Genomic DNA, 25,131 nt, shown 5'->3' with positions numbered 1-25,131 from the left:
CCACATAGCTATTGGGTTGAGGCTGTGTCTATAATAGTTTATATCATGAACAGGACTCATACTACAGCCATACATGATGTAACACCAGAGGAGAAGTTTACCGACAAAAGAAACCTGATTTGTCTCACTTGAAAGTTTTTGGATGTATTGCATATGTGCATGTGCCAGATGAGTTACGTACCAAGCTGGATCCAAAAGCAAAAAATTGTGTGTTTATTGGGTATTCCCTTGAGCAAAAGGGATATAGATGTTATAATCCTGCTACACGTGAATTGAGAGTAAGCAGGGATGCTGTATTTGATGAGATGAGTAGCTGGTATGCTGCTGAAAATGATGCTGTTGGGGATGATATAAGTGAAAATGTGGTGGCACAGAATGCAAGTCAACAATCACAGTCATTGAGTGGACTAGGAGAGTCCTCATCCAGCGGTTCTATTGATAGACCATGGAGTCGTAGGCTACGTCATAATACCAGTCCTGAAAATGTAGTTGGTACATCACATAAAGGCAAAGAGAAAGTGGTTGAGCCCCTTGGTATGCTTGAGATTTTTGCAAGGCATTCTCTTATTGATGGAGATTCTAGTGTCTCGGAGATGAGCCTTGAGATGAGGAGCTTGGGATTCCAACAATGAGGACACCTGGTGTGAAGAAGGCTATGGAAGCCATGAATGCAAAGTTATGAAGATCTGGAAGAGTCAAAAATCCTGTGCAAAGGTTGACTTATGATGGTTATGTGGCACATCACTATGCATATGGCAAAAGTTGTGTAGGTTGTAAAACCCATATGTTTTGCTGAGGTTAATGAAAATGTGTGTTGGGAGAAAGCTATGGATGAGGAGATGGATGCATTGTATGGAAATGAGACTTGGGATTTGGTGCCATTGCTTAAAGGCAAGAAAGCTATTGGTTGTAAGTGGGTGTATAAGGTGAAACATAACAGTGATGGTAGCATAACCAGGTACAAGGCTAGATTGGTAGCCAAAGGATATGCATAGACACATGGGATTGATTATGAGGAGACATTTGCCCCAGTTGCAAAGATGGCAACTGTGAGAGTTGCGGTGGCTACAGCTAAAGCTGGTTTTTACATCAAATGGATGTCAAAAATGCGTTCTTAAGAAGAGGTGTATATGGATCAACCACTAGGTTTTGAGGATACAAGTTTTTTAGAGTATGTGTGTAAGCTTCATAAGGCCTTGTATGGGTTGAAGCAAGCTCCACAAGCATGGCATGACAAGATTGCTGAGTATTTTGTCACTATTGGTTTTCATATGGCAGATGCAGATCACTCTTTGTATGTGCGCAAGAGTAATAAGGGTATTATGATCGTCACCATTTATGTAAATAATATTATTGTTCGGGGGGTGACAAATTGGAAGAGATTGAGCATGTGAAAAGTCTTTTGAAAAGGAAGTTTGAGATGAAGGATTTGGGAGATCTGTGCTACTTTTTAGGAATTGAGGTCATTCGCACACCTGAGGTTATTTAGCTGTCACATAGAGACAGTATGCATTGGACATGTTGTCAAGTATGGGATGGCTAAGTGTAAGCCAATCTTTGTGCCATTAGATCAAAATGGCAAGCTTAGTAGTACGGGATGAAGGTTATGTGTTGGAGGATCCCACTATGTACAAGAAGATTGTGGGGAGTTTGATCTATGTCACGATTAGCAGGCCAAATTTGAGCTACACTGTTGGCTTAGAGAGCCAGTTTATGCAAGTTTCACACAAACCACATCTTGATAGTGTGCGACCCACACTTCGGTATTTGAGGGCCATTGTTGATTATGCATTGTTTTATGCAGCAGGTGTACCATATTGGAGCTATATGGGTACACAGATGTAGATTGGGCAAGTAGCATCTCAGACAGGATATCTACCAGTGGATTTATGTTTTCATTAGGGAGTGCTGCTGTGACATGGAGCAGCAAGAAGTAGCCCACAGTTGCCTTGTCGAGTACAGAGGCAGAGTATAGAGGAGCTGTGGTGGCAGCATGTGAGGTAGCTTAGTTATGTAAACTACTTGTGCTGATTTGGAGTTGCATGTGGAGAGAAAGGTTGTCATATATTGTGACAATCTTAGTAGTATACAGTTAGCCACCAAGAACCCAGTTTTCCTGCGCGGACGAAACACATTGAGGTACATTACCACTTCATCAGGGAGAGAGTCTTGGTAGGCGACCTCGACTTGGCCAACGTCAGCACACAAGATCAGGTTGCTGATATCTTCACACGAAGGCCTTGGGAGTTGAGAAGATCTGCAGATTTCGAGATATGCTTGGAGTTCATGAGCTGGAGTTGAGCTTAAGGGGGAGTGTTGAGATGTCAAGCTCAACATGAGCTGACACTCACGAGGCGCCTACACGACCGTTCGACATATATCACTGGCAGGTTTGGTAGCTGGCACCGACATATCTTCGCTAGAGATTGTACAGCTGGACTACACCGACTAATCCACATCTACCTACTCCTCTTAGCATGCTCACATTATGGACCGCTTGTATATACTCTATTATGTGTGTTAGTCACTTTATCTTCTTTGTAGACCTTTTTTGTTGTGTGAAGAAGAAGAACAATTTTCAGCCTCTCACCTTGTGTGCTCTCTTCTAGGGTTTGTGTGAGTGTGTGTGTGTGCTTGCAAGAGCTTAACCTCTCTTCTCCCCGCATCTTTTCAGCCCTGAGTAGTCCCCTTTCTTGCAAGCTAGCTTTGATTCATACAACTAGCTAGTTAGTTGAATAGGAATAGCATGCTCCGATGTTAGTGACCTTGTGTGTGTGTGTGTGTGTGCGTGCGTGCGTGCGTGTGTTTTTCAAATAACGTTGATGGATGGAAAAGTGATGGTTATATTTGAGAGCGAGGCAATGTTAGTGATTCATTGTCACTTGACTTTTGACCCACAACCCCACATTTTGATCGCCAAGCACTTCAAAGTTCACTACCTTACAAAGGTTTTTTAAGTTATACCTTAACCAACTCGCTAATTTTATAAGCCAGCCTAATTTTATCATAATGACCCTTTTTGTTTTAAAACAAGAATGGTGGTTTAGGTAGTTTTCTAAATTAAAAAATTCAAGCCTTAACCAACATGTTGGTTATATAAGCTAGCTTGCTGGACATGGTTGAACAAGACTAGTATGTTAGCAATATGCTAGCTATATAAGGTGTCTTGTTTATTGATCAAATGCTCAAAGTTGATCAAATGTTCATTGATCAAATGCTCCAGAGCTCCAAATCAATTTATGATGTTCAAGCACCCTTTTTAGTAGTCAAAACCCACAATTTGAAATCTCGTTTCGCACCTTTTCATTGAGTACACTTTGGTGGGCTTCCTTCATTAAAGACTTTTAATGTGTGCTTTTGTTGTAAAACACCTCAATTCAAACCCCAAAGTTGGTGTGTCCTACTTATGGTGCTTGAAAATCAATGAGTAAATGAGGGTGGCATGGGGTGGCTTGTTGACATTAGCAATTGTAATAATAAGATAGATAAGGTTATAATAGAGATACAAAAGGCTAAGATACACAAAGTTGGGGCAAGTTTTCATCTTGTGGTTTTAGAACCTCATGACATCATGATGATGTGAGTTTGGTCCATGCACATCTTTGGGCTTGAACACCTTTAAACTTGCCTAAGTTTCTTTAAGCACATAGCATAGAGGAGATTGGACATGTATCCCAAATTGGACATGCATCCCAACTTGATTGTTGTTTCTACCATGATGGGTGATAAAACATATGTAATTCCTTGAATGAAAAATACCATGCTATAGTGTCATAACATAATTCACTTGAAACTCCATCCTATGAAAGTTTCAACACATCTTAATCATGGGTAGGGGTTTCATGAAAAATAAGCATCATTGATAATATTGCACATGAATAGCTCCTAAGCTTCATACTTCGTCTTTGTTGTGGATGATATCTCTTGCCCAATTGCACAGCTACATTAGCTTCTACAAAGTAGTTGCTCGAAAACCTCACAATGTTATATGTTTTGATTTTATAACTTGCCTGTTGTTGTTGGTCGATACACAGTTTGAGAAGAGGGGATTGACATGTGATGTTTTTAAAGCTCTGCGAGGATTGGTCAAATAAGCATACTTTGCATTCCTTCTTTCCTTTCACTTGAGTGAAGGAGGGGTTTCACAAGCATGCATCTTCTTTCTTCTTCCATTTAATTTCAAACAATGGATTGGGGATTGGGTGGGGAGAGAGAGATAGAGAGCTAACTCCATATACCTTAGGTGGTGGTACATATGCCCACCCAATCCCCAATTATGCAATTTGGGGGTTTGGAGAGAGAGAGAGAGAGAGTTGGGTGGGCATATGTACCACAACCTAAGGTATATGGAGTTGGCTCTTTCTCTTTCTCTCTCTCTCCCGTGTGTGTGTGTGTGTGTGTGTAAAAGAGGACACTCTCACTACATTTTTGCCACCCATCGTGGGGTAGAAATAGCTAGTGGGATTGCCCTTGGGATGACGTGAACCCACTTGGGTTCACGTCTCTCCGTCGATTGGTTTCTCTAGATCAATAGAAGTCAATGTTAAGCGGCTCTGTATGTCTCTCTCTCTCTTCGAACCCCCAAATTGCATAACCTTTCCAAGGTCAAGTCTAGGAAGCAATGCCACGTGGCAGAACTGAATTGGCCACAGGGTGAACGATTTACAAAAGGGGCTTAGGAAAGACATGAGGAGCAAATAAAATTTTGCATTAGGGAGGGGAAAAGGGGGAAGGAGGTCTTATTATCATCTTCTCAATTGTAGTTTGGCTTCTTCGCCTCCGTTCATCTGCTTGCGTTTTTTCTTAACACACAGACAGACCGTAAAGCTTCGGCCCACCATAGCCACGAATACCTAGAACAACAAAGGAGGCAAAGCGGCTCTAGTTTCTTACAGTGTCTTTTCATCTCGCCATCGCCTTTGCCGTAGAGATCCTGTTTTGGCATCGGTCTTCTTTCGATCCACCATCATCTGTTGCAGATTTGGCCCCCACCATATCCAAAGCCTCTGCGTCTCGCCATAGACAAATCCTCTCTTCTTGTTTGCCTTCTTTGGTGGTGGTTTCTGCGTCTGCATCGAATTCGCTTCCCTGCAGAGGTGAGTCTTTTGATCACTCATGAGCTCGTCCCCTTCCATCGGTTTCTATCAGCTTTTCCTTGTCAATCCCTTTTTTCCTGCGGGGACGCCAGGGTTTCGCCCCCCTGCTTCTGCGTTTCTATGCTATCGTTGTTTTCCTTAAGATTCCAGTCTCCATAGCCAACCCTGGCATTGCCATAAATCCTTTCAGAAACTGTCGCGCGGCTTCGACCTGCTTGTTCTTGAAGTCCTTGCGATCCTTTTACCGTTTATGTAGATGCCGAAGCTCGTAACATCAGATCATTGAAAGATCGCTTGACTATAGATGGCAACTGGCTCTACAAATGATTCATTACCGTTAACTATGACCTATCATATCCCTCCTCCTGCTTAAGTTTATTTCTGCTATGATTTTCCTGATGAGTTTTTTTTTCAAGCATCCGCACCACCCATGCCCTACAAACCTCCACTGATCATCAATATGAATCGATACATTAAGCCTCAGCAACGCTGATCAATGATTAGCCACTATGATTTCTATCCGTCATTAACAACTTTCAAGTTTCAGATGTGTACACATAACGTGAGAAGCATGATCAAGTTAAGAGTCTCCTTTTGTTTACCTGACTTTACTGCCTTTTCAGTGCTCTCTATTTTTCTGCCTTTGTCTATTTGAGGTGGTGAGATGACTGAGCTGTAGAGGTATGTGGTAGTATCTTCTGTGTCGCCCAATGCCGGAAGTTATTTCTTTATTTCTTAACTTCTGCTTCTGGAGTTAATAAGGCCTTCTTTAGGAGAAGACAGGGCTGATGGCATTGTCCTTAGGACCACATAGGAGCACAGGAGAGAGACAAAACATATGTTTTAAGACAAGTTATATCTTGTCTTAGCCTATCCTTCTTCAAATAATGTCTTGGAAACTTTGAGTGTTGCTTCTAACAGTAAGATTGCTTCAAGTTTTAAAGCCTCCAGATTCTTCATTTGATTAGCTTCCATCAGTAATGCAAAGATTTTTTTGTCTCAAACTATCATTTTTTTGAGAAGTAGAGTAGTTGCCCACTTGATGTCCTTGAAATTACTGATTTTTTTGCTGGGTGGCAATTCTTACTGTGCTTCTTTGGTTAATGAATAGCCCATTATATCTTATTATTCAACTTCAACTATGATGCAATGCTTAAACTTTTTGGCTGCATCTTTTGCAGTTACTTACAGGCAATGTAACTGGAATTTGAATGACATATCAAGCAGAATAGAACTTCTGGTAGTTTAGGAAACATGGCTTTTTATGAAGACGAGAGCTCAAATGACGAAGAAGACAGTCTTGCCAATGTAAGAAGTAATCATAGTTCTGGCAAAGTTGGAAAGTCTGAAGAACGTTTGGATGGGTTAGAGTGCAGCTCAAGTGATCACATTGTCAGAGAAAATGGTAGTGATGCAGGGCAGAAATATGCACCTGGAAGTGAGGAAGAAGGTAGTTATGGCAATGCATATGAGAGGGAAGGGAATGACGGCGTGGACTACAACTTGAATCAGGCAGGGAAGTATTTGAATGACAATCATGCACTTTACCAGAGTGCAGCAGATGATTTTAGAGGTTCAGATTCTGACTTTGAAGGGGAGGAACAAAGCTATTTGTCGCAGTCAAAAAAGAACGGTATTTATATGGATAATGACAAGGATAGCCTTTCAGAGAAAGAGAGTCTGGACAATGATGCTGCAGATGAAGATTACAAGATTGAATCAAATGGGGATGAGGATTTTGTAGTGTCAGAGGAGGAGGAGGCTGCTGCTTACAACGGTAGGTTCAAACGGTCAGTCAAAGCAAAGGGTAAAAGAACTGGACTAGGTGTCAGGACTAATCTGAAGAGAGAGTCCGGTCTCAGGCACAAGCCTGTGCAGCCACAAATTGATGAGGATAACTATGATGAAGAGGACGATTTTGAAGAGGAGGAAGGTAACCAGGAAGGGTACTCTTTTGTTCTTTCTGCAGATACTGCATTTTGATTATTTTGATGAAGCCATCAGGCATAACAATGTACTTTACATTTTACTCGTATTTGATTCTCTTATCTATCCTTAAAATGCAGAGGATGATCCAGCAGATGAGGACTTCAATCCCAGGGATAGCTCTCCTGATGCAGTTCCCCACCGCTCTCGGAAGGTATACATGCCATATGACTTTGGAGTTTGGTTTTTCATTTTTTTCTCCTGAACTCTGGCTTGCTGAAATTTGTACATGCAAAATAAGCACTTTGAGTCTTTGCCTTTAAGTTTCCCCAATGAAAGATTGTCCTCGGTGTTTGTATGCACTCTCTTTTGAAATAAAAGAAAGTCAAAAGCAACCTGTGTGGGTCTGAATGTTTGGCAGGTTGATGTGGACTATGAGGAAAGTGAAGGTGAACTAGGTGAAGAGGATGACGATGATAGCCTGCAACTGTCAGAAGGAAGTGACAACGATTATGTATTGTCTAGTGGTAAAACAAGTCGGAGGCAAACTAAGGCTCGTAAAGATTCTAGCAGCAGGAATCTGAATAGGAGTTCGCGTTCCAAGAGAACAAGGTTTCTTTCTGATGTTGATGAGGACGAAGAAGAAGATGCTGAAATATCAACAAGGAATCTGGTTGAGGAAAGTGAAGATGAGGACTTTGTAGGTTCAAAAAGGAAGTCTAGAGGGAAAGTGAACAGGTCCATGGTGGCACATGTTAGGAGAAAGGAGAAAGACGTCCCGTCAAGGGAGACTCGCACCTCAAGCAGGTCTGTTCCAAGAAAGTCTTATGCTGAAGCAGAAGAAAGTGATGATGAGGAACTGCAGAGAGCCAAGAAGCAGGCAAAGGTATGCAAGCCATTCATTAGTACTAGTGGGAAAAACAAATTTTTAGTGCGGGAATGAGTGGGAGCAAAACTTTATCTTTTCTATTAGTCATTCACTTGTTTTATTTTCTTTCTTTTCTCCTTCATATCATGGTAGATTAGTTTGATAAGAACCCAAGAGGGTACTAAGGAGCTTTGACTATCCATTGGCGTTTTTTTATTTTTTAAGATTTTGTTGGCTTATTGGCTTACACCATATTTGTGTGAGATGTGCTTTGTTCCTAAACTTGCCTTTTGCAGTCTTTAGGGTTAGGGTTACACAGGCCTAAGCTAAGGAGGACGAAAGATGTCCATGGCTTTTGTGTAGATAGAGAGAGAAAGGGAACAAAGCTCAAGAGAGAGACTGTATTGCACATACAATGTAATGCTTTTGATTGATATGCCAACCTTCAAACTTCAATGGCTTTTTATAGGCTGAATGCCTTATCTTTCTCAACACTCTACTCATGGGGCAATGACACATGACTAAACAAATGACATCACTGCTTACACACACAAGCACACTAGTGGCTACAAGCCCTATTCACACACGAACTCCGATTTTCCCAACAATCCTTTCTTTGGAGTTAGGGTGGTGTTATGAGGAATAGCCTTCACACTTGAGGTGATATGGGGCAAAACAGGGATGACATAGGAATGGCGTTTTTTATAAAATAAGGCATTACAAACATATAAGAGAGAATATATACACAGGGATATTTTGGGGGACATCTTAGGCAGAGACTCCTTCACTCAAATATAAAGATTCTTCAAAAAGCCCATCGGTTATCCACCTCAGAAGAGAATGTGGTAGTGAAAGCTTTTTCAAGTACTGAAGTAGGATTTTCCGGCTTCTTCGGAGCATCTCCAAACTCTTCATCTTCCTTTTGGTCACTAGGGTGGCATGATTTTGCTCCTGCTCTTTTGCCATCCGCTTGTAGCATTTCTCTTCGATGTGTCTCAACTTCTTGTAGAGTGTGCACTTGACTACTTTCTCCTTGGGTTTAGTCTTCATTTTGGACATGTATGATTGATAGAAGCTTGCTCTCGAAGTCGACGATCCTCATCAATGGGGATAGTCATCATGTCTTTATATGACATCTCTGTAGACACTTGAAAAGAAGACAACACTTCCTTGTGCTTTTCCATTTCTTCCAAGCTGGAGTAGAGTACGGCGTTCTTGTCATTGTTATCAATGTTGGCTTTTAAAATAGCTAGTTATTGGAGGAGGGAACCTATGGTTTGAGGTTCTCTTGCAGTGTGTTCTTTCATTTTAAAACCATAATACTTTTGCTTGAGAAACACTTTTGAATTGTTTATCTTGTTTCCAAATAGATTTTCAAGATTATCCCATACCTGATTGGCAATTTGGCGGTTTTGTCAAAGTCAACATGATGAATGAGGCTATTTGCAAGACCAAGGTCAATCTATGCCAGTGCCTTGTCGTTTTTATCTTACCAAACCGCACCTTGAATCCCTTCGGGTTTTCTCCTTGGTGCTATTGACCATGTTCCAAACACCATCATGCATGAGAAGTAGACGAACCCTTTTCTGGTAAGTTGAAAAGTTAGCTGTGGAGAACTTCTCGAAAAAACAACATTGCTTCTGTTTAGATCCATGGAGAGCTTCTTGAAAAAACAATGTTGCTTTTGTTTAGATCCCAGAGACTAATGATAGCTCTGAGTAGCGAAAACAAGATGGTGTAGAAGCATTAGATCAAAAAGGTGTGGAAGCATCCATTGGAGAGACTGTATGTGTAGCAGTGAGGAGTGGAGTGTTGTGGGTAGAGGTGGTGGCAACCACGTAAGAGAGGATTGTTGCAGGCGGAGCCACATGGGAGGCAGAGCGAGTGTGGATAGAGATACTGGAGGCGGTGAGAGTTGATGCGCAGAGCAAATCAGTGGGTGTTGTAGTCGAGTATGAAGATCAGCAGCTCGCGAAGGGTGAGAAGGTCCAAGCGGCAACCAAGAGCTGGGGACGGACATTGGGAGAGAGAGAGAGATAGTATAGGTGGAGAGAAAGCTTTCTAGATCATTGGTTGCCCAACATTGGATCTATCTCTTGATACCTTGGTTTATAATTGCGATATACATTTGTGGGCAGCCAGGCGGCGCAACCGCTATGATAGCGTACACAATTGAGACGGCGGCGGCGGAGTGATATGCACGAGCGTCGCTATAGAGTAGGCTAGGCGGTGACGCCTGAGAGTTGGGCAGCAGAGCCGTTGGACGAAGAGTTGGCGGAAGAACGATAGAACGGCTGAACAGCTGTGGTGGTGGTTCCCTCCGCACTTCACACCACACGAAAATAGTGGCGAAGATGGTGCCGCCGTTGTTGGCGATGGGCTGCGCGGAGGTGGTGTGCCCAACACTAGCGGCATAGTTGTCACGGTACGAAAATACGATACGATACGGTACGATACCGTACGGGAATATTCGGTACGATATGAAATTTTGGGATACGGTACGATAAAATACGGTTTTTATTTTTTACACTTACAAGCTATGGAGCTTCAAGCTTGAATGTGAGGGAAGGTTGGAAGGGGAGGAGTCTACAGTGCTTGAGAAACCAGTACATGGATATGTGTCTCTCCCGGTTGGATCTCCCGATTGTCTCCAAAAAAGAACCTGGATGGGTAATGCAATACCAAAGGTCTCCCAGTGTAGCGTTTATGACTAAGGGACCGTCCTTGCACAAATACAAGGAGTGCATCTAGGGTGATAAGTTTAGGGACTCCTCTCTAGATCAAAATGGCCATGTCCAAATGTTCTCCCTTGTGCATAACTTGAGAATCTAATTGTCTAGCCTACCTATACCAGGGATCCCCAAGTGATGTAGCAAGATTCTCTCATCCTACCAATCAAGTGTACACTACCAGTCTACCTCGCCAGATTTTTTAGGTCTCTCCACAACCCCATATGGAATACTGAGTGGACACGAAAGTTGCGAAGTATTGCGAGCATTTGGGATCTTCGTAAAGCAGGGTTTCTATTTTTTTTAAGCATTTGGAAATTTTTTTTCAAGGAAAAATTTTTTTGGGGAAAAAAAAAAAAAAAAAACCTAACTCGTACCGTACGATATCGTACGAATTCGTACGGTATCGTACCGTACGACTCGTACGTACGAATAGGTTCGTACGCGTACGAGAAACAACCATGACTAGCGGTGCTTGGAAACGGTGGGCTTTGCGTGGTGGCCATGGTTGTGGTGTAGATAGATAGAGAAAGGGAACAAAGCTCAAGAGAGAGATTGTATTGCATGTACAATGTAATTCTTATGATTAATATGTTAACCTTCAAAGTACAATGCCTTTTTATAGGTTGAATGCTTTATATTTCTCAACACTCTACTCATGGACACTCAGCTTGTCACGTGCATCCCGCACTTGGATGCCACGTAGACATTTCTGTACAGAAGGTGCAGGACCTGGGATGGCGAACTGGTCCCATGTGAGCCCAGTCCGGGACGAGTCAGCCAGGGATCCATCTCAGTCGTCCGAGGTCAGGTGTGCATTGTCCTGCACATGAGTCCAAGGTCAGGTGTGCATTGTCCTGCACATGAAGCAGTGCCAGTCCGCGCTGTGAGTCTCCCTCTGGAATGATGTCAGATGTGCTGTGTATCTGGTTTGCAACTGGATGCCAGGCCTCTGTAGGCATGTAGGTTTGCATGTAGAGATGGGGCCAGCCCATAGGGCTACCCCAGTGCAAGGATTTGCATTTGCATTCTTAGTATGGGCATGGGGGAGGTGTAGAACCACCCCCAAGGGGCCAGGAGAGCCCAAGATATGCCCACCAGCCATGGCATGGGCTGGAAGGGGCTGTCGGCCAGCTTTCAAGCTGCTGGACAGGCAGCCGACAGGTCTATTACCCCACCCAGCTAGTCGGCCAGGTGTAGGGAGCAATCCCACACCCATGTGTTGACTGTCCAGCAGCCAGGGTGCTGCCCAGAAGCATGCGCAGGCTGGACTGCAGGGAATATAGTGTGAAAACACTTTATTGGAATAAACACAGTCGTGGAGCTTTTATTAGCTGGCCGACTGGATGAAGGGAGGGGTATAAAAGCCCAGCCAAGATCTCATTGAATCCATCTCATAATTCACCAAGTGCTCCAAGCAACCAAGGGCCAGGACAGCCAAGAACATTGCTAAAGCAAAGGGGTGAAGGACTGAAGGTCAAGGGCAGGTTTTCCAGCCAAGAAAAGGTCAAGTACTTTGTATTTGTTTTCAGATTTACATCATTCTAATAAAGCAAATACACCATCCGTGGTGGGGGCCCTACAGCGGGTAATTGGGACCCAATACTGTGTCCTTCTCCATCTCCCCCTTCTCTCTCTATTTTCTGCACATCGTCTTTCAGTTTGTGCGTTAATTCCGTCGCGAAAAGAGTGCTGATTTCTGAGTTTTGAAGTACCGATCCTTCTCCGAAGCTTCCGCATATTACACAGCTAAACCAATGACATCACTGCTCACACACAAACACACTAGTGGCTATAAGCCCTTGTTTACACACTTAACACACTTTCACCTCTATTGCATGTACAATGTAATGCTTATGATTGATATATTAACCTTCAAAGTACAATGCCTTTTTATAGGTTGAATGCTTTATCTTTCTCAACACTCTACTCATGGGCAATGACACTTGGCTAAACCAATTGACATCACTGCTTACACACACAAACACACTAGTGGCTGTAAGCCCTTGTTTACACACTTACACACTCTCACCTGAGACGTTCACACACATGAACTCCAATTTTCCCATCACCTTTACCTCTTTGGCCTTGGTTATACCTTCTTGGAATTGACTCGAAGTCCTTCCCCGTCTCTAGAGTGGTCACTAGCACACACTCTGGGAGATGCTTGGGCGAATGCGCATGTGCATCAACATACAACTCTGTTTTGAAACCATCCTCAAACTTACTCACTTGGAAAGTGTAGCACAATGCCTTGTGCAACATAAGTAAAAGTGTGTGAAAATTAGTAATTGACCTTTTTCATTAGGCTTTTTAGAGAACTTCCCAGATTAAATTCATCAAAGAGCACTTAGCATCACGTGGTGCAAATTTGATGTAGTCTTTCCATAAGGGTATCTTAACTCCAGACAATGAGGTTTGTTAGAAGCATTCATTTCTTTGGCCCTGCTGCTGAAGCATGAAACTTCTATTTGAACTTTGGAGGCTCTTTACCATTTGATCATGTTTTATAGATGAAAAAGAAGAGAAGTATGAAGTAGTTTGTGCGGGCACATGTTCATTAGAATTGAAGTTGGAGCTATCCACACGTGGATGCTAGCTGTGGCTAGCTAGTGATAGTGTGGTGTAAAGTGTTCTCCAAGTTGAGATGGATTCTTCCTATTACATGCGGAAGCTTTGGGAGTCTTCTTTCAGCGTTAAACACCATCTTGGAACAACTTGATGCAAAACGCAAGCGAGAGAGAGAGAGAGAGAGAGAGAGAGAGAGAGAGAGAGAGAGAGATTAAGCGTCTACTAAAGACCCAATGGGCCTATGAGACCAAAGTGGTACAATAATGTCCATTGCATATCTCATCATGGAATGGAAAATAAAACAGAATGAAAACATAAATATAGCTATCTCACTAGGATGATACAAAACTATCCATGGAAACTCGTCATGAAATACTAACATAAAAACATGGGAGCAACATTAGCTCCGAGTAGATGGTATACCACTCTCCAAAATGTCAAGCATGGGGTTTATGAGTATGGCTGAGAGGTCTCCCTCAGCTATGTCACGTGGAAAGGTAGCTCGATGGCGGTGGAGCATGTCCTGGATCTAGAGCTGATGAGGTGATCGTGGCCGACGGGGGGGTCGAGGGCGTCGGGCATGCTGGAGTGCAAAGGCTCGGTTTGAGGTATCTCCTCTCGAGCGAGGTAGGTCCAGAGCAGCTCGTGGAGGGTCCACAAGATCCACTATGTCGGTGTCCTCCACCTCGTGGGTCCGGAAGAAACTGGTGATGATTGGCTGTCGAGGGAGGGGGCGGGGTGGCTGGGGCCCGTGTCTCAAGAAGGTGTCCCTGTGTCTACGGAGCTCAAGCAAGAAGAGGCCCAGGCAACGCTGGTCGTGGAAGTCAATGATCTTGGAGAGTGGACCGAATCCCTCACGAAATAGACTGTGACACCTCCGGCGGATCTCATAGTATACTGGGCAGTGGCATATGTAATGCTCCTCCGTCTCAACCTCTGTGTGGCATAGTCGGCAGATCCTCTCCTCTCTGGGTGTTCGTACGAGCTTCTCGGCTCCGAAGATGCGCTCAGCTCTACCTGTCTCCACTCTGAGGCGGTGGGAAGAAACCCATATCTGGCCAATCGCAATCCGCATGGCATGGGACATGTGAACACTCAAGTAGCCCAGCTGTTGGATGAATCCATCCTTAGTGAGTGTGAGGAAGTGGTCTCTGTAAAAGTGCATCTTCGTGGGGAGCTCCGGGGGTGTGATCCATGTGCAATGTGTGTAGAGGCTAAGAAGATTTGACCGAATAACCCGGTTGGTATCCTCGCGAGACAGCCGGAAAAAAGGGGAGTCCAAATGTACTGAAGGGGGGGGTAGGCGGTCCATGCAGATCCCATATACTGAGAACCAAGTGGAAACTAGTGCATACCATACTCCAGAGTGTCCCTCAAGTGCTAGCAGTTTGGAGGACTCTAGGGCAAGCCTCCGGTACTTGTGGGGATCCATGTGACCGATGCGATGAAGGTACGTGACTGTTTGGAAGAGTGCCTCCATTACCATCGGGGCTGTAGCAAACTCTGCCTGGATAATCTGGTGTGGGACTGATGGTTTGCTGCGGATCATACGGGAGAACATCATGACTTGGGGCCTCTCAACTCGCTGCCAATCCTCATCGGATAAATCTGGCACCCAAAAAGCTACTCCATACATCAACTGTGGTGTCATGAGGGTGTCAAAAAGCCAGCCCTTCGTCTTGGGCTCCTGGAAATGTGCTTGGAAGCACTGCCGCTCAGGTAAGCTCAAGGCTGCATATCCCCGCGTCACTTTAGCATGTGTTGCAGGAAGCATGGTAAAGCGTGGGCCACTGAAAGTGACACCGAGGTAGACATAGGATGAGACAATCTCCACAGGATCCCCTCTATATGTGAAGCTCAATCTGGATGTGACGGGGCGAGAGGTATTGAAGACCATTACCTTGGTTTTACCAAGGTTAACAGAGAGGTCCCGTTGAGTGCAAAAGTCATATATCCAACTCTCTGAAGCCCTTCGGCTGAGTCTGAGAGGAGGACGATGTCATCTGCATAAAGTAGTATGGGGATCAATATCCCTGCCAGTGTGGGACCAGCCCGGCCTAATCCATTAATGAAGCTCGAGATCTCATCAATGTAGAGGCCGAAAAGAGTGGGTGATAGAGGGCAGCCCTGTTTCACCCCAATGGTGCTGGAAATCTCCTGTGATGTACCTCCTGGGGCTCTCACTCGTTCGGTGACGGAGTCATAGAGGGCGATGATGCTCCAAACCATGTCAAATGGGACTCCGATCTCCTGTAGACGGTGTAAGAGGCGGGCTCGAGGTACAGTATCAAAAGCTTTGCAGAAATCCACAAAGCAGCAGTAAATCCTCTGGTGTCGTGCTCTACCCTCCTCAATGATGCACGGAGGGTGAAGATGTGGTCAAGGGTAGAGTAGCTCCTCCGAAAGCCAGCCTGTCCTGAGGCTCTGCATCCCTGGCTCTCTGCAAATGAACTGAACTTTGCCTCTAGCACTAATCCATAGAGTTTGGCCAATGTGTGGCCAATCATGATTGTCCTGTAGTTATTAGGATCAAGTGGATCTCCGGCTTTGAGGATGGGGGTGATGGTGTTGGTGGACCAAGAGGGTGGAAATCCTTCACAAAGGGCTCTATTGAACATGTAGGCTAGTAGGGGCGCTAGGGTATCATGGGCATGTGAGATGTACTCGGTAGTGAGTCCCTCATGATCTTGGGCTCGCCCATTGCGTAGTCTACGAATGGTCTTGAGGACCATGCCCTTTGTGAAGAAGGTGGAGGTGGTGGGGCGGGGGTCTGGTGGTGGGGGTAGGGGTGGCTGATGGGGGATATGATAGAGGGAGCATTCATAGGAGTGCCATGTGTCTGGGCAGGTGATAGGTGTGGGAGGGTGATGTTCTCGGAGTTTTCTCCATGCCTCTTTGCAGTTCGGCCCTAAGAAAAGTTGGTATAACTCATCCTCTTTCCGAGCATAGAACTTCCGTTTCTTGCATCGGGTGAGCCGTTGAGAAATCCGTTGCGCTTGGCACTTCGTGATTTGCCCAATCCGTACCTCATGCTTAAGACGGGAGTGTGTGGCCCGACATTTGTCGTCATACCAACAGTTCTGGGGCATGGAACCGCAAGGTGGCTTGGCGGTAGACCGCCGCGTGCAGATGAAAGAAGCTATGGCGGATGTGTGGAGTATGGTGGTGAGTTGTGTTGTGAGGGTGGATAGGGGGACAATAGGTTCCATATCCTGGAGTTGGCGGTAGATGTGGTTGGAGTAAACAAGGTCAAGCTCATGATCAAAGAGGACCTGAGTGTAATGTGAGATGGGGGGAGGTGGTGGAGGGATGGGTGGTGTGCAGGTAAGAGTGAAAGAGAGGTAGGCACGATCAGCTTCAAAAGGGGGTGGCGGAATGGAGAAGTCGGGGATAAGGTGTGCCAAAGCCGGAGATCCCATAAGGTAGTCCACAGCGCTAGTACCTCCTGAGCAAGGGAAGGAGGTGAGGCGCCGGAGGAGGGCCATCGAGACATCCAGTTATAGATAACGAGACCATGTGTAGCTCCCAGCTCTAAGAAATATCTCCCGGACACTGTGACCTCCTCACGGTCCTGTGATGATCGCTGCAGCCCTGTGTCAGTGATGTCCAGCTCTCCTGTAGTCTGATAGGGTCGTCTAGATCGAGTAGTGGGACCTGTTGACTTCCCATCCTGGTGTTGAAATCCCCGAGTAGGAGGACTTCCCCCAACTGTGAGAACTCCATGATATCCTCATATAATGGTAAGTACGGTGACTGGCCATGCTGTGCGGCGTAAGGGTAGTGGCGTGGTGCAAAATAACACACAGCAATGTGGACGACTCTGTCACTGCTAAGCTGTAGCTGCACCCAAAGATATCGTGCATCCTCGTCCTTCCGGACGATGCTGAGAATCTGTTGGAGATGGGATCTAAAAAGGACAGCTACCCCCCCCCCGAGCCACGTACTCCTCTTGATGTGCGGGTCGCGCCTCGAAAAGCCGACTCCCACTCATACCCGGCTATCTATGGTAAGTCCCTCTCAGGGCTCTGATGAGTCTCTGTAAAAAAAAATGACATCCCTGCCTGTGAGAATCTCGCTCAAGCCTCCTGGATTCGACCACAGCATGCCATTGCAGTTCCATACTGCCAACCCCAGGTGTTTGGTCTCATAGACCCCGCGTCCCTATTTGGGACGGCGCTCAGTGATAATGACTCTACCATCTCTGTAGATAGCCCACTTGCCTGCTCTGCGGGCCTCATGAACAGTCACCATCGCCTCATGCCGGTGTGCCACCTGTGCTAGAGTGAGATCATCTCCCATGTACACCTGTGTGCCCTTGAGGGCAGCCCACTTGTCTAAGAAGGCCTGTCTGCTGGTGGCATCAGGGAATCTAATGATGAGGGGTCACTCTCGTGTCATATCCTTTCCTGCCCTCCATGTGTCTGCAAAGGGGGGGGACGATCCCGTCCACTCCTAGCATCTGGCAAAGTGTCATGGCATCCTCCTTTGGGGAAGCCCCCGCTTGTAGCTCCCATACTCGCACATGGAGGGCCCTATCCTTCCTGTGTTTCTCCTCCTCGAGAGTCTCATGTATGATGCTCTGTGGGGGTTTGTGCTTCTTCACCACCTTTACCCAATCTTTCTTCGTGGTCTGCAGTTCTTCCCGCAGCTTATCACTCGCAGCTTTCAACTGCTCCAAGTCAGTCCTTAAACGCTCCTGAATATTCAGCTCCCCTTCCTCCACTGTGTGGTCCTTGACCGTAGCCTTTAGGGCTTCCATTTCTGTTGTTCTTTCCCCTATCATTGGGGCAGCTTCTGGCATTCCTGTTTGTTGCAGCTGGGTCTCTTTCAACATCTGAATCACCTCTTCCTGGTGGTTCACTTGGGCTGTCAGTTCTTCAATCCTGTTGTTCTTTCCTTGTATCTCCTTGTGGAGGCCTTCCGACTGTTTTTCATGTTGGTTCAGAACCCTGTCCAGCACCTTTTTTTGTTCGCCCAGTAATTTCTTGGTGTTGTCCTCCACTGTCTTGAGCAAGGGCGGGTGGGCAGGGAGGACACGAAGTAGGTCAGCACAGCAGCGCAAGTACAGCGCGAGCAGGTCAGCACAGCAGCGCAGTACAACAGGGGTGCACAGTGTAAGCAGGGCAGCTTGGGCGGGGTGGGTACGAAGGGCAGTGCAAGTACAGCGCGAGCAGGTCAGCACAGCAGGGGCGCAGGGCGAACATGCAGTATTTCTGGCAGCGCAAGTACAGCACGAGCAGGTCAGCACAGCAGCGCAGTGCAGCAGGGGTGCGCAGTGTAAGCAGGGCAGCTTGGGCGGGGTGGGTACGAAGGGGAAGCGCGTCTGTGTACAGCACGGAAGCAGGGGTGCAAGATAGTGGATGTATCCCCAGTAAGGATGTGACCAGAATACCTGCAGAGATCCTGTAAAGCTGAACGGGAAGGAGTCATGTGCCTAGAAGCACCACTGTCTGGAATCCACTCCCGAGTATCCTTAGCGGAGAGTCCTCCAACCTCCTCCTTGCCCGAAGAAAATGAAACATCGGTGTCCATCACCTCCAGATGCACAAAAGCTGGAGTCTTCATGGTTGCTGTTGAGGATTCTGCACCCTTCTCGGTGCTCCGCTTGGGACACTGCCTCCAATAGTGGCCTTTCTCACTACAATCATTACAGGTCCTCTCTGCCTTCAGTTTCTCGCGGTCTGTGTCGGACATCTTCTCAAAAGACTTCTTCGATAAAGCCTTCCCTTTGGCCTAGTTGTTACGGCCTTTCGACCATTGGCCAGTTAAGGCCTCCGAACCTCCGCCCTATGGAGGGTTCGTGAATCTTTCCTCTTGGTCCAAGACCATGGGCACAAGCTCCTTCCATGTGATGGTGCTGAGCCTGCCACTGGTAATCAAAGAAGAGTAAAATGTTGAGTACTGAGAGGGCGAATGCGACAGCAACGTAATGGCCATATCCTCTGATGATATCTCTTTCCCAGCTTGGAGAACTTCTTGCTGAAGAGCCTGTAGCTTGTTGATGTGTTCCCGCATCGTCTACGACTTTGCAGGATTCATCACCCGCATCTGTACTTCCAAGGAGATCCTCTTCATGGGCGATACCCTGTTATAGAGAGAAGCCAAATGCTGCCATATTCCTCTGGCTATTGTCATATGCTTGATATGATAGATTACCTGCGGTGTGCAATTGAGGAAAATGAAAGAACGGACCTTGGCATTGACACGATCCCATAACTGTGCCTATGCCTCACGTTCCTTCCGAATTGAGGGTAACTCCCCTTCCTCTAACTCCGGTCGTGGAACCCCAACAACAATGAAATCAGCAAGGTCGTAAGACTCCAAAAAAGATTCCATCATTACCTTCCATATGCCATAGTTGTTCCCGTCTAATTGACGGTCCACAGGGAACGTGGGGAGTGTCGGGATCTTCACATGCTTCTCAGCCATCTCAAGTAAATCTGCCATTGCGGGGGTGTAACTGAAAAGGGTGGGTGGGTGGGAAAAAAGAAGAACTTAAACCTGCAAGTGGCTGTCCAGCAAATCAGCCCGCCTTCCTCTTGCTTCTCCTCTTTCCGAACGGTCCAAAACAGTCCACCAATCAGCAACAAAACAGCACCCCTCTTGCTCACACAGTTCCCAAGATCTATCAAGAGCCTAGTGCTCTGATACCATGTTAGAATATGCAGCGGAGATGAAGACAAGATCTGAAAACACAAGAGCAAGTGCACTGCAGAAAAATACAGCAATAGAGAGAGAGAGAGAGAGAGAGAGAGAGAGAGAGAGAGAGGCGTGTAACTCTGCTATATACACAAGAAATCTCGAATACCCGAATACAATCTTTGTGGGGGCAAGGGGCCATTTTATATAACCCCTATGATCCAGTCGGCCAGTAGCAAAGACAGTCAACAGCAACAAGAAGACAGTTGGCCAGCTTCTGTCAGTCGGCCGGCCAGCACACATGTCAAGTCGGCCAGCTACAGAGAGAGGTGGGGAGTAGCAAGAGGAGTCGGCCATCACTTGGATCACCCAAGAGCCACAGGACAGCCTCCCACACCTGGTAAAAATAGGGAAAAATATGGAGAGGGGAAAAATGAGAAAACACCTAAATCGGGCGGGCACACCCACAACAGAGGCCCTGGTGTAAATATACAGATAGGAGGTGACTGCTATAATAGATGGACCAAATGGTGACATCCCCATCGGCTTCTAAACAGTTGACCTTAACTGAAAAGCCTCAAGATATGCTTGCAAAAGCTATGGGTAGTCAACGAAATAGTCCTCATCTACCCACTTTGCATCAATGGGTAAATAGTTTTTGAATTTCACAAGGTATCTCTTGGAAAGCTTTCCATGTGGTAGTTCTCTCTCCTTGTAAAATACAATCCGCTTTGGCTGGAAGATCTCCTCAAGCTCATCAATCTCGGGCGGATCTTCTATGATAGGCTTTTCTGAATCTGGCCCCACATACTTCCGCAAAAGACTCACGTGAAAAGCATTGTGAATCTTCCAATGACTGGGTAAAGCAAGCTTGTAGGACACTTCATTGATCTTGTCCACCACTTTGAAGGGTCCATAATATCGAGTAGAGAGCTTTGGATATGATCCCTCTCGTCCTGGCCTCTTGCGAAGCCTAGCTTTCTCAAATTTCAGCAATACCCAATCCTTTGGACGCATATCCTTCACCACACATAAGCAGTTATCCTTCATAAGATGACCCCCTTTAATCACATAAGGGGCATGTGAGTGACCAGCCATCAAATCAGTCCATATTTGGAAAAAATCAGCATCCAAATGATACAAATCGCGCATGGCAGATAAATCCCCAGGCCATTGAAACTGCAACTATATAAGGCTTCCTGGACAAAGCATCTGCCACCAAATTCTTCTTTTTCGGAGTGTACAATCTGAAAATGAAACATGGAAAGAAAGTTTGCCATTCTCATTTGCTTCTCCAAAAGCTTTGTTTGAGATAGAAAATATCTCAAGCTTTGGTGATCTGTCTTGACTACAAATTCAGTCCCAAGAAGATAATGCTTCCATATTTTTAAGGCATGAATTACAACCAAGAGCTCTTTTTCATAAATGTCCATATGGATCTCGGCATCATGCAATCGGCGGCTTTCATAAGCAACTGCATGACCTCTTGATTTAGTACAACCCTTGTACAATTCCCACATGCATCACATTCCACTGTGAATGGCTTTTGCAAATTGGGAACAATCAACACGGGCCCACAAATGATAGCATTTTTGAGTTGCAAGAAGGCATCTTGCTTATTCGAAGTCCATTTGAAGGTGGCTTTCTTCTTTGTAAGATCATGCAATGGCGAGGCAATCTTGGCAAAATGCCTTATGAATCGCCTATAGAATGAACATAACCCAAGAAAGCTTTGCACTTGATGTACATTTTGCAACTCTGGCCAATTTCGAATGGTTTCAATTTTAGCAGGATGTGTTCTTACACCCTCTATGGATACGATGTGTCCCAAATAGTGTATCTCTGAGAGGAAGAACTCACTTTTCTTAGCATTTATGAAGAGTTTATGCTTTCGCAACTCTTCAAACACTGTAGCCAAATGAGTCTTATGCTCCTCCTTATTCTTGGAGAAAACCAAGCTATCATCAAAGAATACACCTGTGAACTAACGATTGGGTTGAAATATCTTGTCCATCATACGGTTGAATGTTGCCGGGACATTGGTAAGGCCAAAAGGCATTACCAAGAATTCATACAATCCAAAAGCTATCCTGAATGCCATCTTATGGACATCTTGAGGTACCACACGAATCTGGTGGTAACCACTCTTCAAATCTATACGGCTGAAACAAGCCGTACCATCAAGCTTATCCAAGATGTCATCTATGCGTGGGATTGGGAACCTGTTCTTGATGGTGAGCTTGTTTAGAGCTCGATAATCCACGCACATGCGGAAAGATCCATCCTTCTTCTGCACAAGAAGTACGGGAGAACAAAAGGGTGAGGAGCTTGGCTGAACCAAATCCTTTTTTGGCTTTATAATCTCCTCTTGTTGTGCGGCACTCACACGATATGCGGGTTTGTTAGGTGGGGAACTACTACTTGGCACAAGATCTATGCGATGACCCTCGGGCCTCTCAGGTGGTAGTTCTCCACATCACATCTCATTCATTCACATCTATCCCGATTCACATCTCATTCATTCACATCTATCCCGATTCACATCACATCACATCACATCCATTCACATCACATCACATCACATTCACATCCACATCCATTTACATCACATCTCAATCTCATCTCATGATATTCACATCCACATCCATTTACATAACATCACATCCCATCCACATCTCATCTCATGATATTCACATCCACATCCATTTACATAACATCACATCCCATCCACATCTCTTCACATCCACATCTACATCCATTTACATCACAGAAAAAAGTGTTGGTCTCTATGATCCAAGTGCAAGTCTCTTCCTTGATCTGACCATGTGACTTACTAGTTTGGTTGGATCAATTGGGTTAGTTAAGGCTCTTGACTACGTTAGAATAAAAATATCCTGGAGAAATCGCCCGTGCTTTCTGGGCGAGGTAAGTTTTTCCGAGTTCGGTTTTGGAACAAACCAAGGGTACAAGCAGAGGCTCATATCTGCGTTTTCCTCTGCTGGTCTAGGCCGCCTTCTACAGGGCTCACATCAGCCAACATCAGGCTGTTTTCTTGGTGCTTACATCAGGCCTTCTTCTGCTCATATCTGCGTTTTACTTCAGCACTTGTCAGCGCCTACATCAGAGCATGCATCAGCGTTTATACATCAGCTTACATCAGCGTTTTGCTTTGGCAGACATCTGCGTTTTGCTTCAGCATACATCAGCACTATAACGCAGCCCTTTTTGCTACTTCGGGACAACAACCCTCTCTGCTACACATCGGGATAGCAGCCCCCTCTGCTACATCGGGACGGCAGCCCTCTGTGCTTAAGGTACGCAGCACCCGTGTCGCCAGAGCTTGCACCACTCGGGACGGCAGCCCTCTTTGCTCCAGGTACGCAGCACCCGTGTCATCAGAGACTGCACCACCATCATCGTCATTGACGTTACCTTTTTCCGTTGCCACTATCACCTCGGAGTGCTTTGCCTCACATCGACGCGAGCCTTCGTCATCGACTGTGCTTCAGCTTCGACGTCCTTCTCTGCTTTAGCACTGGTCTTCTTTTTGCTCAGAGTCATCTCTCATATGAGGGCTCTTGTACATATTTGCACTCACCTTTTTATATATATTCACTCACATATTTCATGCTGTGTGGTTTTACTTTGATCTCCGTCCTTTTGCCCTAACATCTCCCATCTTCACTCGGTGAACACTTGTCCTCACTGGTCTTTTGGGACCGTGCACCAACAAGCATGCCTGTACTAACACCTGGCAAGGTGAAGCACCGCGGTGGGAGAAATACCAAGTGCTCCCAAGTCAGCTTTGCTCCCTGTTTTTCCTCATACCCACATGACCTTCACTGGCTCCTCTAAAGGTGAAGGCGCGGTCAGGGCAATCTTGGGAAAAATCACTATCCCAATGGCCTTCTAAGGTGTAGGTAGCTGGAGGTGAAGCTTGCGTGGCAAAGGTTTTAATTCAAATCTCAACAGAGAAGATCATTCCCTTTTTGTTGTACTCCTAATGGGTGCAAACAACAGGTACAAATAGGTACAGTCGATACTGTTGGTATAGGTGCAGGTACAGTAAGTACTGCAGGTACTGTTGATACAGATGCAAGTACGGTTAGTATTGCTAGTACGGATGTAGGTACATCAAGTATTGCAGGTACAGTTCACCAGGTACAGATGTAGGTACAACAAGCGGGTACAGCTCTGTAGGCAGGTACAAATGCAGGTACAGTAGGCGTGTACAGCTCTGCAGGCAAGTACAGATGCAGGTACAATAGGTGTGTACAGCTCTGCAAGTAGGTACAAATACAGATACAGCAGCAGCTTCAGGCAGGTACAGCATGACTGTAAGGCAGGTATAGCAGTAGCTTCAGGCGGGTGGGTTGGAGGCAGGTTCTGCAGCAGCTGCCAGGCGGGTAGGTTGGAGGCGGGTACCACGCAGCTGCATACAGGCCAGTACAAGAGCAGTACAAGAGCAGCCGACTGGTTTCTAAATCCAGTCCACTTCTCCAATCCAATGGGCGCTCCCTTCTGTCAACACGCACGTGTGTAGGGGGGTTGTTTTCCCATGCAATACATACTTTAATTATTATTAAATATTATTCAAAGGTTAGCTCATGGGCACTCACACTAGAAAGTGTTCGGACAATATTTTAAATGTGTGAACATTCAACCCTATAAACATTAAAGTTTACATTACTTCATGGATTTTATGTTTGAAAAGGCCAAAAAGGGCAATACTTACCCTCGTCAGCAGACAACACACCCACGGTACACTTGGGGCGTCCCCGTTCGGTGTACTGGCACGTCATAGCAGGCAAACACACGAAAACAAGTCATGCGAAACAAGTTTATGCATACAAACACAAATGCATGTGCACATGTAATGGACAAAATCTCCCTTTCATGAAACTTGTACAAGGATTTCTTGTCAGGCACAAGACTAATGTGACAGAAATGCGAAGTCCTGGTTTTCCTATGGAGTGACAGTCCCATAGGCAAAACATACATCCTGGCACGGGCCTTTCTATGGAGTGATAATCCCATAGACAAGGTCGGCACAAATATCAGTCCTACCATGGAGTGACAGTCCCATGGATAAGACGCAATCTTGGTCATACACAGGTGGCAACAAACAGGCTCTCGTCCATATGGCACAATACTGGTCACACACGGGTGGTACAAAACTGGTTCCGTCCATGTGACATAAGATAACTGATCCTTTCACATGGGGCACTGGCCTGGCCACATGTGAACATGGTACAAATCTGGCCGTCCTATGGAGTGACAATCCCATAGAAGTGGCTCCAGA

At 45.7% G+C, this 25,131-nt stretch overlaps 1 protein-coding gene across 1 annotated transcript in view; it reads left to right on the top strand.

Moving 5' to 3' along the window:
- The first annotated feature begins 4,695 nt into the window (after positions 1 to 4,695).
- LOC147625846 (protein CHROMATIN REMODELING 5-like) overlaps positions 4,696 to 25,131 on the top strand; it is a 67,023-nt gene continuing 46,587 nt past the window's right edge. Inside the window, exons 1-4 of the mRNA XM_086817424.1 lie at positions 4,696 to 5,096; positions 6,278 to 7,029; positions 7,163 to 7,236; positions 7,444 to 7,908. Coding sequence (XP_086673550.1) covers positions 6,351 to 7,029; positions 7,163 to 7,236; positions 7,444 to 7,908 — 1,218 coding nt within the window. The 5' untranslated portion in view covers positions 4,696 to 5,096; positions 6,278 to 6,350. The remainder of the gene's footprint in view (positions 5,097 to 6,277; positions 7,030 to 7,162; positions 7,237 to 7,443; positions 7,909 to 25,131) is intronic.

Source organism: Cibotium barometz, chromosome 23 (assembly GCF_041138505.1).
Source record: "Cibotium barometz isolate CiBa-2024 chromosome 23, ASM4113850v1, whole genome shotgun sequence".
Taxonomy (NCBI): domain Eukaryota; kingdom Viridiplantae; phylum Streptophyta; class Polypodiopsida; order Cyatheales; family Cibotiaceae; genus Cibotium; species Cibotium barometz.
This window is presented reverse-complemented; position numbering and strand designations above follow the sequence as displayed.